Below are 16,555 nucleotides of genomic sequence, written 5' to 3' on the forward strand. Positions count from 1 at the left end.
TCATTTTACTAGCTTTATTTAATCCGAAAATCTTGCAGTTTCCATTCTGGCTACTAGGCCTAAAACTAAGCTGAGACTTCCTGTTCTGTACAGATCATTTCCCAGCAGTGTCCACCTTATCAACACAGACAGGATTACAGTGAAAGATGACACCAGCCTCCCCCTCGCTCTAGATTGACCTTTGCAAACTTCACAGAAAGCTCCCAGACACCTTTCCCATTTATATCAATGAGACAGCTTCAGTCTGTTGTCAACGTGTCACCTATCTCCATGGGGCTTGCTGTAAAGCATATCTCTAATTGCTGTTGAGAAATTCTCAGGCAAAAAATTACAAACAGAAAATAGAAACAGATTAGAGAAAAGGGAACATGTTTTAGTATCTTTCTTTATTCAGTAAAACAAATCTAGGTAATACATTTCTTTTAATGAGGTATTCCGGAAAGCACCTTGCTTTTTCAACACTCTCCCTCTCTTGTACCACAGCTATAATCTTGTTATTACTATAATTTATTTCTTAAAATACCATACAGACAGTGCCCTTAAAAAATTTGTGCCAAACAATAATAATTTCTTATATTGTGCACCAGACATTAGTTATATCCCATCTGAAAATAGTGTACTACACAGTAAAAGTGCCATCTTTTGTACCTACCTGGTAATTTTTTCCCCCACCTTTGTGTCCAATAAAATAATAGTGACACCTTTTTCACCCAACACAGTAACAGAAACCACACACGTTAACTGTTTTCCCGGTTGCCACAGATCATTTTATGGCCTCTTTCATGGGCACAAAGGGATTGTTATTTCTGTGTTGGGACACAAAGGAGGTATTATTATTAACCCCTTCAGGACCAAGCCCATTTTGGCCTTAAGGACCAGAGCGTTTTTTGCACATCTGACCACTGTCACTTTAAACATTAATAACTCTGGAATGCTTTTAGTTATCATTGATTCCGAGATTTTTTTTTCGTGACATATTCTACTTTAACATGGTGGTAAATTTTTGTGGTAACTTGCATCCTTTCCTTGTGAAAAATCCTAAAATTTGATGAAAAATTTGAAAATTTTGCATTTTTCTAACTTTGAAGCTCTCTGCTTGTAAGGAAAATGTATATTAGAAATAAAAAAAAATTTATTCACATATACAACATGTCTACTTTATGTCTGCATCATAAAAGTGACGATTTTTTACTTTTGGAAGACACCAGAGGGCTTCAAAGTTCAGCAGCAATTTTCAAATTTTTCACAAAATTTTCAAACTCACTATTTTTCAGGGACCAGTTCAGGTTTGAAGTGGATTTGAAGGGTCTTCATATTAGAAATACCCCACAAAAGACCCCATTATAAAAACTGCACCCCCCAAAGTATTCAAAATGACATTCAGTCATCATTTTAACCCTTTAGGTGTTTCACAGGAATAGAAGCAAAGTGAAGGAGAAAATTCACAATCTTCATTTTTTACACTCGCATGTTCTTGTAGACCCAATTTTTGAATTTTTACAAGGGGTAAAAGGAGAAAATGTATACTTATATTTGTAGCCCAATTTCTCTCGAGTAAGCACATACCTCATATGTCTATGTAAAGTGTTCGGTGGGTGCAGTAGAGGGCTCAGAAGGGAAAGAGCGATAAGGGAATTTTGGAGAGTACATTTTTCTGAAATGGTTTTTGGGGGGCATGTTGCATTTAGGAAGCCCCTATGGTGCCAGAACAGCAAAAAACCCTCACATGGCATACCATTTTGGAAACTAGACCCTTTGAGGAACATAACAAGGAATAAAGTGAGCCTTAATACCCCACAGGTGTTTCACGACTTTTGAATATGTAAAAAAAAATTATTTTTTTTCACTAAAATGTGTGTTTCCCCCCAAATTTCACATTTTTCCAAGGGTTAATAGCAGGAAATACCCCCCAATATTTGTAACCCCTTCTCTTCTGAGTATGGAGGTATCCCATAAGTTGACCTGAAGTGCACTATGGGCGAACTACAATGCTCAGAAGAGAAGGAGTCATATTTGGCTTTTTGAGAGCAAATTTTGCTCGGGGGGCATGTTGCATTTAGGAAGCCCCTATGGTGCCAGAACAGCAAAAAAAAAAACACATGGCATACCATTTTGGAAACTAGACTCCTTGAGGAATGTAATAAGGAATAAAGTGAGCCTTATTACCCCACAGGTGTTTCAAAACTTTTGCATATGTAAAAAAAAAAATATTTTTTTCCCACTAAAATGTGTGTTTCCCCCCAAATTTCACATTTTTGCAAGGGTTAATAGCAGGAAATACCCCCCAATATTTGTAACCACATCTCTTCTGAGTATGGAGGTACCCCATAAGTTGACCTGAAGTGCACTATGGTTGAACTACAATGCTCAGAAGAGAAGGAGTCATATTTGGCTTTTTGAGAGCAAATTTTGCTCGGGGGGCATATCGCATTTAGGAAGCCCCTATGGTGCCAGAACAGCAAAAAAAAACACATGGCATACCATTTTGGAAACGAGACCCCTTGAGGAACGTAACAAGGGGTACAGTGAGCATTTGCCCCCCACTGGTGTCTGACAGATCTTTGGAACAGTAGGCTGTACAAGTTTTCATTTTCACGGACCACTGTTCCAAAGATCCGTCAGACACCTGTGGGGGGTAAATTCTCACTGCACCCCTCATTACATTCCGTGAGGTCACATGTGGGGTTTTGTTTTTTTTGCGTTTGTCAAAACCGCTGTAACAATCAGCCACCCCTGTGCAAATCACCTCAAATGTACATGGTGCGCTCTCCCTTCTGGGCCTTGTTGTGCGCCCCCAGAGCACTTTGCGCTCACATATGGGGTATCTCTGTAGTCGGGAGAAATTGCGTTACAAATTTTCGGGGGCTTTTTTCCCTTTTACCTCTTGTGAAAATGTAAAGTATAGGGCAATATCAGCATGTTAGTGTAAAAAATAAAAAATGTTTACACTAACATTCTGGTGTAGACCCCAACATTTCCTTTTCATGAAGGGTTAAAGAAGAAAATGCCCCCCAAACCTTGTAACACAATTTGCCCCGAGTACGGCGATACCCCATATGTCGCCCTAAACTGTTGCCTTGAAATACAACAGGGCTCCAAAGTGAGAGCGCCGTGCGCATTTGAGGCCTAAATTAGGGATTTGCATAGGGGTGGACATAGGGGTATTCTACGCCAGTGATTCCCAAACAGGGTGCCTCCAGCTGTTGCAAAACTCCCAGCATGTGTGGACAGTCAACGGCTGTCCGGCAATACTGGGAGTTGTTGTTTTTCAACAGCTGGAGGCTCTGCTTTGGAAACAGTGGCGTACCGGACGTTCTTATTGGGGGAGGGGGGCTGTGTAGGGGTATGTGTATATGTAGTGTTTTTAACATTTTATTTTATTTTGTGTTAGTGTAGTGTAGTGTTTTTAGGGTACAGTCACATGGGCGGGGGATTACAGCGAGTTTCCCGGCGCAAAATTTGCTGCATCTCAAGATGCGAGAAACCCACTGTAAAAGCCTCGCCCATGTGAATGTACCCTGTACATTCACAGGGGGGGGGGGGGGTGCACCAGCTGTTGCAAAACCACAACTCCCAGCATGCATGGTCTGTTAGTGCATGCTGGGAGTTATAGTTTTGCAACAGCTGGAGGCACACAGGTTAGGAAACACTGAGTTAGAAACAGACAATGTTTCCCAACCAGTGTGTCTCCAGTTGTTGCAAAACTACAACTCCCAGCATGCCCAGACAGCTGAAGGGCATGCTGGGAGTTGTAGTTCGGCAACATCTGAAGGGCCAGATGTTGCTGAACTAAAACTCCCAGCATGCCTGGACAGTCAGTGCATACTGGGAGTTGTAGTTTTGCAACAGCTGGAAGAGCACAGATTGGAGACCATTATACAATGGTCTCCAAACTGGGGCCCTCCAGATGTTGCAAAACTACAACTCCCAGCATGCCCAGACAGCCAAAGGCTGTCTAGGCATGCTGGGAGTTGTAGTTTTCAGACTCCTAGAAGCAGCAGTGAAGATCTTCACTGCTGCTTCTGAGGACCATATACTTACCTGCCGGTCCCGTCGCTGCTCGTCCACGTGGCCGGTCCTGCCGCTGCTCCTCGGTCCCGCCAGGTAAGGCCGCCGGTCCCCTGATGTTCCCCCCCTATGCCGCAGGTCCCCGCGAGCCCCCGCAGCCATCGTCCCCCGTTCTGCCCGACTTCCAGGGGCGGGCAGTGCGGGGGATCTGAACTTTCACCCCAGATCACTGTGATTGGTCCACAGGGACCAATCATAGTGATCGCTGACCAGGACCATCAATGGATGGTCCTGGGGGTGAAGCAGAAGTTGTCCCCTGCTGGAAACAGCGGGACTTCTGCCAGTTAACCCGTGCGATGCTGCGCATCGCCGGGTTAACTGAATGTCATTTATAAACGCCGGGATGCGCGAACGCACTGCACAACCCGGCGTTTATATATGACATTCTGCGGGAAGGGGTTAAGGGTACGTTCACATGTACAGGATCCTGCGCAGATTTGATGCACAGGATTTGTAACTGCAGATTTGAAGCTGTGCTCAGTCATTTAGTTTACATTGAAATCTGCACAGAAAACCCTGTGCTTTAAATCTGCGTACGTGGGAATGTACCCTTAAGGGGTATACCGGCCAAATACATCTTATCCCCTGTCCAAAGTATAGGGGGTAAGATGTCTGATTGCAGGGGGCCCGCTGCTGGGACCCCAACGATCTCTGTGCAGCACCCACATTCTATGCGGGGCTCTCCAGTATCAGAAACCACTTTGTTTCCAGGACTGGAGACGTGATGTCACGCCACGCCCCCTGGTGATGTCACACCATGCCCCCTCCATTCATGTCTATGAGAGGGGCGTGATGACCGTCACGCCCATCCCATAGACATGAATGGAGGGGACGTGGCGTGACATATTTGGCCGGAATACCCCTTTAATGTTAACACACCATGACTGACCCTAAAGAGTAATAGCCACCTTTTATGTGCCATACAATAAAACTGCCAACCTTCTGTGCCTTCCCTCATAGGTAACAGTGCCATGTTATTCCCAGACTATACTTAAACAAATCTGTCAATCTAGAACATTGAAACCAAAGCCCAGGATTGCAAAGGGGAAAAACCCCTCTTAGCTTTTGTAGCTAATGAGTGGGGAAGTTATGGATCTGGGTGCTGCCCCTCTTAACCCCTTAAGGACACAGCACATTTTCACCTTAAAGGGGTACTCCACCCCTAGACATCTTATCCCCTATCCAAAGGATAAGGGTTAAGATGTCAGATCGCCGGGGTCCCGCTGCTGGGGACCCCCGGGATCGCCGCTGCGGCACAGCGCTATCATTACTGCACAGAGCGAGTTCACTCTGTGCGTAACAGGGGCGGATCCAGAGTCGAGTCTCGGGAGGGGCACTATTAGAGTATTTTGTGTTGGCAGACAGAAAATAAGATTACGAAACTTACAATATTATTAAATGTATCATACAGTCCTAACCTTGTTTATAACTCTTAAGCCGTGCTCAAATGTCAGAATAATAATCAAATATACCTATTGCCACAGAATGGGAAAGTGCTAAAGAGGTTTTTTTTTACCATTTTAAAACTACAGCTCCCAGTATGACCTAAGCAGTGGTAAGGGGATGCTGGGAGTTGTTGTTTCACCCATCATTACTGCAGAACTTACAAGTGACTCCAGCTCTGATAGGACACAGTAAGGAGAATACAGAATGATATCAGTGACTACAGGTGACGTCTTCTCTATAGTCTTCCCTTATATAATGTAGATGGTACATACCGCCAGGACTTGTTCCAGATAAATGTTCTCCCTGCAGAACTTGACGCCCGGACGTCTCCTCACAATGTCAGCGGATTCTGATCCTCTATATGAAAACAATAATTATTATAATACTGCTAAACACTGTATTGTTCTAATACAATACCGCCACACACCCTCTGAATATAATTCTGACACACGGTACCTCCTGAATATACAACACACTGTACCCTCTGAATATAATACTGCCACACACCGTACCCTCTGAATATAATACTACCACACACTGCACTCTCTGAATATAATACTACCACACACTGCACTCTCTGAATATAATACTATCACACACTGCACTCTCTGAATATAATACTACCACACACTGCACTCTCTGAATATAATACTACCACACACCATACCCTCTGAATATAATACTACCACACACTGCACTCTCTGAATATAATACTATCACACACTGCACTCTCTGAATATAATACTACCACACACTGCACTCTCTGAATAGAATACTACTGTTACGCCTAGCGCTCCGGGTCCCCGCTCCTCCCCGGAGCGCTCACGGCGTCTTTCTCCCTGCAGCTCCCCGGTCAGTCCCGCTGACCGGGAGCGCTGCACTGTCATGGCCGTTGGGGATGCGATTCGCACAGCGGGACGCGCCCGCTCGCGAATCGCATCCCAGGTCACTTACCCGTTCCCGTCCCCTGCTGTCATGTGCTGGCGCGCGTGGCTCCGCTCTCTAGGGCGCGCGCGCGCCAGCTCCCTGAGACTTAAAGGGCCAGTGCACCAATGATTGGTGCCTGGCCCAATTAGCTTAATTGGCTTCCACCTGGTCCCTGACTATATCTGACCTCCTCCCATGCACTCCCTTGCCGGATCTTGTTGCCCTTGTGCCTAGTGAAAGCGTTTTGTGTGTCTAAAGCCTGTGTACCAGTACTTCTGCTATCCACCCTGACTACGAACCTTGCCGCCTGCCCCCGACCTTCTGCTACGTCCGACCTTGCTTCTGTCTACTCCCTTGTACCTCGCCTATCATCAGCAGTCAGAGAGGTGAGCCATTGCTAGTGGATACGACCTGGTCACTACCGCCGCAGCAAGACCATCCCGCTTTGCGGCGGGCTCTGGTGAAAACCAGTAGTGACTTAGAACCGGTCCACTAGCGCGGTCCTCGCCAATCCCTCTCTGGCACAGAGGATCCACTACCTGCCAGCCGGCATCGTGACAGTAGATCCGGCCATGGATCCCGCTGAGGTCCCTCTGCCTTATATCTCTGATATCACCACGGTGGTCGCCCAGCAATCCCGACAGATCGCCCATCTAACCCACCAGCTGTCGGAAATGTCCACCATTGTGCACCAACTTCAGTCACAACTTCAGCAACAATCATCTCCTCCGCCAGCTCCTGCACCCCTTCCGCAGCGAGTGGCCACTCCTAGCCTCCGCCTGTCCTTGCCGGACAAATTTAATGGGGACTCTAAGTTTTGCCGTGGCTTTCTTTCGCAATGTTCCCTGCACATGGAGATGATGTCGGACCAGTTTCTTACTGAAAGGTCTAAGGTGGCTTTCGTAGTCAGCCTTCTGTCTGGAAAAGCCCTGTCATGGGCCACACCGCTCTGGGACCGCAATGACCCCGTCACTGCCTCTGTACACTCCTTCTTCTCGGAAATTCGAAGTGTCTTTGAGGAACCTGCCCGAGCCTCTTCTGCTGAGACTGCCCTGCTGAACCTGGTCCAGGGTAATTCTTCCGTTGGCGAGTACGCCATACAATTCCGTACTCTTGCTTCTGAACTATCCTGGAATAATGAGGCCCTCTGCGCGACCTTTAAAAAAGGCCTATCCAGCAACATTAAAGATGTTCTGGCCGCACGAGAAACTCCTGCTAACCTGCATGAACTCATTCATCTAGCCACTCGCATTGACATGCGTTTTTCTGAGAGACATCAAGAGCTCCGCCAGGAAAAAGACTTAGATCTCTGGACACCTCTCCCACAGTCTCCACTGCAATCTGCGCCTAGGCCTCCCGCCGAGGAAGCCATGCAAGTGGATCGGTCTCGCCTGACCCTGGAAGAGAGGAATCGCCGTAAGGAAGAGAATCTTTGTCTGTACTGTGCCAGTACCGAACATTTTTTGGTGGATTGCCCTATCCGTCCTCCACGTCTGGGAAACGCACGCTCGCACCCAGCTCTCGTGGGTGTGGCGTCTCTTGATGCTAAGTCGGCTTCTCCACGTCTCACGGTGCCTGTACGGATTTCTACTTCAGCCAGCTCTTCCCTCTCAGCCGTGGCCTGCCTGGACTCTGGTGCCTCTGGGAATTTTATTCGGGAGTCCTTGGTGAATAAATTCCGCATTCCGGTGACCCGTCTTTTCAAGCCACTCCACATTTCCGCGGTCAACGGAGCCAGGTTGGATTGCACCGTGCGTTACCGCACGGAGCCCCTCCTAATGTGCATCGGACCTCATCACGAGAAAATTGAATTTTTGGTCCTTCCCAATTGCACTTCCGAAATTCTCCTTGGACTACCCTGGCTTCTACACCATTCCCCAACCCTGGACTGGTCCACTGGGGAGATCAAGAGTTGGGGTCCCTCTTGTTCCAAGGACTGCCTTAAACCGGTTCCCAGTACTCCCTGCCGTGACCCTGTGGTTCCTCCTGTATCCGGTCCCCCTAAGGTCGTTAGGGACTCTGCCTGCCACAGAAAATGCCTCTCCCCCCCTCCCAGTCCACTCAGGCAAGCCTCGGTGCCTCCTCATGGCCCTCGTCCTGGTGTCACACTGCCCCGTGCCAGGCCTCGCCCTCTGCCCTCCCTCCCCATTCCCACTCCTGCTGTACTGCCTGCCATTGAGGAAACCATCCATTCCTTCCCGGTGTCCTCATCCCAGGGGAGGCAGTCACCGGACAAAAAAAAGGGGAGACCTAAGGGGGGGGGTACTGTTACGCCTAGCGCTCCGGGTCCCCGCTCCTCCCCGGAGCGCTCACGGCGTCTTTCTCCCTGCAGCTCCCCGGTCAGTCCCGCTGACCGGGAGTGCTGCACTGTCATGGCCGTTGGGGATGCGATTCGCACAGCGGGACGCGCCCGCTCGCGAATCGCATCCCAGGTCACTTACCCGTTCCTGTCCCCTGCTGTCATGTGCTGGCGCGCGCGGCTCCGCTCTCTAGGGCGCGCGCGCGCCAGCTCCCTGAGACTTAAAGGGCCAGTGCACCAATGATTGGTGCCTGGCCCAATTAGCTTAATTGGCTTCCACCTGGTCCCTGACTATATCTGACCTCCTCCCATGCACTCCCTTGCCGGATCTTGTTGCCCTTGTGCCTAGTGAAAGCGTTTTGTGTGTCTAAAGCCTGTGTACCAGTACTTCTGCTATCCACCCTGACTACGAACCTTGCCGCCTGCCCCCGACCTTCTGCTACGTCCGACCTTGCTTCTGTCTACTCCCTTGTACCTCGCCTATCATCAGCAGTCAGAGAGGTGAGCCGTTGCTAGTGGATACGACCTGGTCACTACCGCCGCAGCAAGACCATCCCGCTTTGCGGCGGGCTCTGGTGAAAACCAGTAGTGACTTAGAACCGGTCCACTAGCGCGGTCCTCGCCAATCCCTCTCTGGCACAGAGGATCCACTACCTGCCAGCCGGCATCGTGACAACTACCACACACTGCACTCTCTGAATATAATACTATCACACACTGCACTCTCTGAATAGAATACTACCACACACTGTACCCTCTAAATGTAATACTACCACACACACTGCATTCTCTGAATATAACTTGCTGTGCAGGGCACCCTCTGAATAAAATACCCAAATGTTTTGTGGCCCATAAAAAATGTACCACCCAGAAATTCCTCTTAATCTACAATATACTTCTGAAATGCAGAACACTCTGTTCCTTCACATATAGTAATAATGCCCCATCGTGTGCCCCTACATATAATGATTATGACCCGTCCTGTTCCCCCCACATAATAATAATGCCCTGTGCCCCTAACATATATTTCCCCCTGTGGTGTGTCCTTCACATATAGTGCCCCCGTTCTTTGCCCCTCACATATAATGCCCCCATCATGCGCCCCTCATATATAATGCCCCCATCATGTGCCCCTCATATATAATGCCCCATCATGTGCCCCTCATATATAATGCCCCGTGCTGTGCCCTTCACAGATAATGCCCCCATTTTTTGCCCCTCACATATAATGCCCCCATCATGCGCCCCTCACATATAATGCCCCCGTTTTTTGCCCTTCACATATAATGCCCCCATCATGCGCTCCTCACATATAATGCCCTCTGTACTGTGCCCCTCACATATAATGCCCCCTGTGCTGTGCCCCTCACATATAATGCCCCCATCCTGTCCCTTCAGGGGGCATTATATGTGAGGGGCACAGCACAGGGGGCATTTTATGTTTGGGGCACATGACAGGAGCATTAATTTTGAGGGGCACAGCACAGGGGGCATTTTATGTTTGGGGCACATGACAGGAGCATTATTTGTGAGGGGCACAGCACAGGGGGCATTATATGTGAGGGGCGCATGATGGGGGCATTATATGTGAAGGGCGCATGATGGGGGCATTATATATGAGGGGCGCATGATGGGGGCATTATATATGAGGGGTGCATGATGGGGGCATTACATATGATGGGCACAGCACAGGGGGCATTATATGTGAGGGGCACAGCACAGGGGACATTATATGTGTGGGGCAAAGCACGGGGCATTATATGTGTGGGGCACAGCACAGGTGGCATTATATGTGTGGAGCACAGCACAGGGGGCATTATATGAAATAATGCCTTCTGTGCTGTGCCCCTATCATATAATGCCCCCAGTCCAGCCCCATAGGGGGGCATTATACGTAAGGGGAACAATATATGTGAGGGGCACAGCACAGGGGGCATTATATGTGAGAGACACATGACAGGGCTCAGTGCTCTTAACATATAATGCCCCCTGTCATAGGCAGCTCACATTAATTTCTCCTTTCCTGTGCCACATAATTGCCACCTACCCCAGTGTCATGTAGTTGACTCTTTTAAACAGAAAAAAAAAATGTGTACTTAGATTTTGTTCCCCCGCCGAAAATCTTCTTACTTGCAGGCAGCGTCACACAGGCAGCTCAGTGTGCACTGCAGACAAGCCGAGCGACGAGCCGCGGGGACGGGATCTTCCGGCGCCGGCACGATAATGTGATGTCATCGCGCCGGCCTGTCAGCACTTGGTCCCCGCAGCCGCGCCGAGCCGGCAAAAAGGTAAATAAACAGTGTGAGGGAGCGGGAGCTGACAGCTCCCGCTCCGCTATGCTATTTTATTAGTATTATACGGGGGAGGCAGAAATCTCGGGGGGGGGGGGGGGGCGGGGGGCAATTGCCCCGTTGCCCCCCCCCCCTGGATCCGCCACTGGTGCGTAATGACAGGCAATACAGGACATGGAGCAGCGTGACGTCATGGCTCCGCCCATCGTGACATCACGGCCCGCCCCCTTAATGCAAGTCTATGGCAGGGGGTGTGACGACTGCCATGCCCCTTCCCATAGACTTGTATTGAGGGGGCGGGTCGTGCCATCACGAGGGGCGGAGCCGTGATGTCACGATGCTCCGGCCCCTGCATTGCCCGTCATTACGCGCAGAGTGAACTCACTTTGGATAGGGGATAAGATGTCTAGGGGCGGAGTACCCCTTTAAGAGCACAATTTTATTTTTGCGTTTTCGTTTTTTCCTCCTTGTCTTCTAAAATCCATAACTCTTTTATATTTCCATTCTCAGACCCATATGAGAATGGAAATGGAGGGCTTGTTTTTTGCGTGACCAGTTGCACTTTGTAATGACATTGCTCATTTTACCCTAAAATCTATGGTAAACCCAAAACAATATTTTTTGTGAAAGGAAATTTAAACGAAAATAATAATTTAGCAAATTTGGGGGGGGGTTTGTTTTCACGCTGTCCACTTTTTGGTAAAATGACATGTTTTCTTTATTCTCTGGGTCAATACAATTAAAATGATACCCATGGTTACATACATTTCTTTTATTATACTGCTTTAAAAAATCTCAAACCTATTTTTACAAAATCAGTACATTTAAAATTGCCCTATTTTGACCACCTCTTTCCTTTTTTTTCGTATTCAGGGATGTGTGACGGCTAATTTTTTGTGCCATGATCTGTAGTTTGTTGTAGCACCACGCTTGCACATATTTGAATTTTTGATCACATTTACGCTGATCGCCGTAGGAGATCATTAACATTATATTTTTATAGTTTGTGCATTTGCGCACGTGACAATACCAAATATATTTATTACTTATTGTTTTTTATGCTTTTGTGTATTCATATGAGGAAAAGAGGTGGTTTTAAACTTTATTTCTCATTTTTTTTTTTTACTTTTTTTTACAAATATTTTACACTTTAATTAGATTGCTAATACTGTTCAGTGCTATGCATAGAGCATAACATTGAGCAGTATTATCGGCAATCTTCTGCTCTGGTCTGCTGGAAGGCAGATCAGTGCAGAAGACCCCAGGAGACAAACGAAGGCAGGTGAGGGGATCTCCGTCCACCATCTTGGCTGATCTGATCCCCACAGCAGTGCCGCAGGCGATTAGTTCAACCATTTTATGTGCCGCACTGCTGCAGATGCCGTGATCTTTATTGATCACGGCATCTGAGGGGTTTAATGGCAGACATCAGCGCAATCACTGATGTCTGCCATTATCGGCGGGTCCATGGCTGCTGACAGCTGCCGGGACCTGCTGGGAATGAAGCGAGCGCAGCTCCTGCACTCGCGTCACAGCCGCAGCATAAATGTATGGAGCTTTGTGCTAAGTAACGCTATTATTTGGGTGCGAAAACAAAGGCAAATAAATATTTCTGTAAGTGGCAAACAATTTGTTAAAATTATTTAGGGTTTTCGGCACAGTAGGAATAAATGTCAGCAACCCTGATGGTCTAGGACAGAGAATGGGTTAAATTTTACATCCTTGGTGGCCTAGGGCAGAGAAAGGTTAATGTCAGTATTTCTGGTAGGCTAGGGCATAGAAAGTGTTAATGCTGTATTGCTGGTGTTCTCTTGGTGTTCTTATCCTTTCAGCTTCCAGCGTTTTTCTTGTAGGAGTAAGTCTGAGGCTAGAATTAATAGTCATCTTTCCTCTTACACAGACTGCTTCCTGTGGTCCCCCCTGTTTCAGACTGCTCTCATGCTCCCATTTCCCTTACCGACAGCTCTTCATACATCTGCACCACACCCTCTTTTTCACTGCTTATTCTCTAGTCCCCTAGCTGCCCCTTTCACACATATTGTTCCCCGTGACCCCTTTGGTTACACAGACTAGCACCATATCTCTCATTAACTACTTCTTATGCCCTCATATACCTCACAGACTGTTCCCCCTTCAGACAAACCGCTCCCCTTCTCCATGCTTCCCTGTTTTACACTTTGTTTTAGTGAATTCAGTTATGTGAACTTCACAAGCTTTCATCTACCATAGCATAAAGCTGAACTACTGATTGTTCAGCTTCTTGTCTCTTCCCTTCACAGAAATGAGTTCAGAAAGGGATAGATAGGATCTTGCCGCTGGTATTAAACAGCCAAGGAACGATGCCATGTGTCGCAGTGGGAATTAAGGCCTTGAGCAATTACCCAGTCACACCTCCAGTACTGGCCCTGGTATTAATTACATTTGCGATATATTGCTATAGTTATCTATGACTATGCAGAATTTGTCAAGTTTAAATCTAAAAATAATTATCTTTGTCCTTTAATCTATGTTTTCTATTATAGGCTTTGGCGCAGCAAGTTCCGGATATGCTGGCTGAAGATATTAAAAAGTATTTTATATTCTCCTGCATTTGGTCTTTTGGAGGATGGTTGGACTCTAATGAAAGAACTTCATTCAGCCACTGGTGGAGACGAACTTTCAGGAGCCATACAACATTTCCTGCAGAAGGAGAAGTAAATTGACAGAGGCATTATATTTTTCTCATGTGACCTAACTGAAGTATACCATACATGCCAGAAAGCATTTAGTGAACACACTTATGCATACTGTATACACGTTTATTATATAAACACATTTATCACATATACTCTTAGAAAGTATCCATGGACTTCCATTTACCTGACAGAAGCCAGAAAGAGAATCTTTTTTTTCTGCTGGGAATTTTAGTGTAGTCAAATATTCTATTCCATGCAGAGGCAGACAGTAAAAAAGAGTACACCACGTGGTATATGTATTTTAACATGTAAACTTATGGGTTTTGTATCCCTTTCTCTAAAAGCTCTATGCAAATGTAAAGGAATAGTGGGGGTAATTACACATACAGGTCCCAGCTTTATGTCCTGTTCCACGGCAGCCTGGGCTTCCAGGTCTGCACTTTTCAAGATACTGGTTTGACCCCTCCCCCTTCCGTCGAATCTCTACCAATTACCAGTCAAAGGACCAGTATGGAACACACGTAGCTCTGCACATACATCACCTTCATACATTTTGTGAGACTGGGGCATTGTGGAGCTGGTGCAGCTCAAACTTAGATATCACATGGATAAATCAGACAGAATTCCGTTATCCCATAGTATATGTAGCACATATTGTGCAGGTGATTACAGAGTGCAATACTGAGGGCAGCATGCCGTGCATGGGGAAGGACACCGCCGGTCTCTATGAACATGTGTGGGAGATCTTTCACAGCATAGGCTCTCCTTCCTTTCCCTTTCCAGCATAACACCCAAGTAAAAGGAGGTGGTAATGTTGCTACAGTACTGTATATAGAGGAGGCATAAGATGTATGGCCAACATATCACATTGCATGCTTTACAGTGGCATACATTGAGTCTTCTGATGTATTTTTCCAACATATACTGCACATCTAGTGTGAATAGTGCCTATCATGTAAAACTACGTAATTAGTTAGATAGCAAAGAGGACTGCAGCACACCAGAATAACAGTGAAAAACCTAAGTGTTTATTCCATCCAGACAGATGCAACATTTCGGTCGCCCATTGCGGCCATTTTCAAGCATTTTTCACTGTTCATCTGGTGTGCTGCAGTCCTCTTTGCTATCTAGTTACCTGGTGCCTGTGATCTGGCCGCTATACTGCGTGCACCCATTTCATCGCTGCCTGGGAGTGTGCCCTATGCTTGCTTTCTACTACGTAATTAGTTAGATATATGACCCACAGCTGCAGCTCTAATTTCTTCTATTCTAATTTGGTTAGGTGCGGTGTTGTAAAGAAGTATGTATTCCAATAAGTATTTTGGTTCATATAATAATTACTTAAAGTAACTTTAATTCCTATGCACCAATATATATGTGTACATTGAAGGATAAATGCATGGTAAGAGTTAATAGGCCTCCTTCCCTAGTAGACAAGCATCATCTTCTTGAAGAGACAATACAACTTGGCACTGGTTTTCTTTTGGCAAGGAGTGATCATGTTGAAATGATGTGCCTGCGAATAAGTGTCAGGACCTGTCATCACTACTCACGAGCATAAATATTTAATCCCAATCGAACGTTTGTTGCTGACAATCCGTATTCATTTTTGCTGCAGGTCTGGGACTATCATATTGACACTGATACGAGACATTTTGTCAGATGGCATGACACACTTTCCTCTTACTCTGTTAGTCAAGGGCAAAGTGTCGCCTCCGAGGCGTTTGTTCACACAGTGCACAGTGAGGTAATACTATGTCTATACTTCTTTTTTTTATACTGTGATTTTAATAAAAATACTAATAACTGTTTGTTTAAAACACATTTTCTTTTCTTTTCAATTAACATTCCTATGGTATTCTTTAAGCTACTGTACTTCTTGTTAAAGGGGTACTCCGGTGAAAACCTTTTTTCTTTTAAATCAACTGGTGGCAGAAAGTTAAACATATTTGTAAATTACTTCTATTAAAAAATCTTAATCCTTCCAGTACTTATTAGCTGCTGAATGCTACAGAGGAAATTCCTTTCTTTTTGGAGCACTGATGACATCACGAGCACAGTGCTCTCTGCTGACATCTCTGTCCATTTATGCAGCCATGCAGAGCAGATGTATGCTAAGGGCAGCATGGTGGCTCAGTGGTTAGCACTGCTGCCTTGCAGTGCTGGGGTCTTGGGTTCAAACCCCACTAAGGACAACAATAAATAAAGCATTATTATTATAATAACGTCAGCAGAGAGAAATGTGCTCGTGATGTCATCAGAGAGCATTCCAAAAAGAAAAGAATTTCCTCTGTAGTATTCAGCAGCTAATAAGTACAGGAAGGATTAAGATTTTTTAATAGAAGTAATTTACAAATATGTTTAACTTTCTGCCACCAGTTGATTTAAAAGAAAAAAGGTTTTCACCGGAGTACCCCTTTAAGTAGGGAATAAAGAACAATTGCATAGAAAATGGTAAAGTCATGCATAAATGTCCTGTAATGTATACAGTTGGTCTACAAGTAAGTTTATATACACTTGGGTTGAAATCATTAACACAAATTTTTGTCCCCTTCATGGGTTCCATATCAACAAACTATACAGATGTAATGCATGCCACCATTATAATGGCAGTACACAGCAGGCCTGCAGCTCATTGGAGAATGGTAATGCATACAATACTGTATGCATTGCTGCTGACCTTATAGTTACCAGCCTGTTAATGCAACAATAGTCCATTGTTTTAACATGGTGTTGTGCTGCCAAATGTTAAGTGAGCAACAATGCATACAGTACTGTATGTATCACTGCTTAACAAATATAAGTACATCCAGTGGGCTGGCTGCTCTTGCACCTGGCCAAGCAAATGC

The 16,555-nt window shown here is 46.1% G+C and overlaps 1 protein-coding gene across 2 annotated transcripts in view; it reads left to right on the forward strand.

Annotated features, from left to right (window-relative positions):
• The window catches only part of LOC130355786 (uncharacterized), a 477,167-nt gene that overhangs the window by 173,866 nt on the left and 286,746 nt on the right, over positions 1–16,555 (forward strand). For both annotated transcript variants that reach the window (XM_056556452.1, XM_056556451.1), the window contains 2 exons: positions 13,554–13,724; positions 15,325–15,453. In XM_056556452.1, coding sequence (XP_056412427.1) covers positions 13,554–13,724; positions 15,325–15,453 — 300 coding nt within the window. The remainder of the gene's footprint in view (positions 1–13,553; positions 13,725–15,324; positions 15,454–16,555) is intronic.

This window comes from Hyla sarda, chromosome 2 (genome assembly GCF_029499605.1).
Source record: "Hyla sarda isolate aHylSar1 chromosome 2, aHylSar1.hap1, whole genome shotgun sequence".
Classification (NCBI taxonomy): Eukaryota; Metazoa; Chordata; class Amphibia; order Anura; family Hylidae; genus Hyla; species Hyla sarda.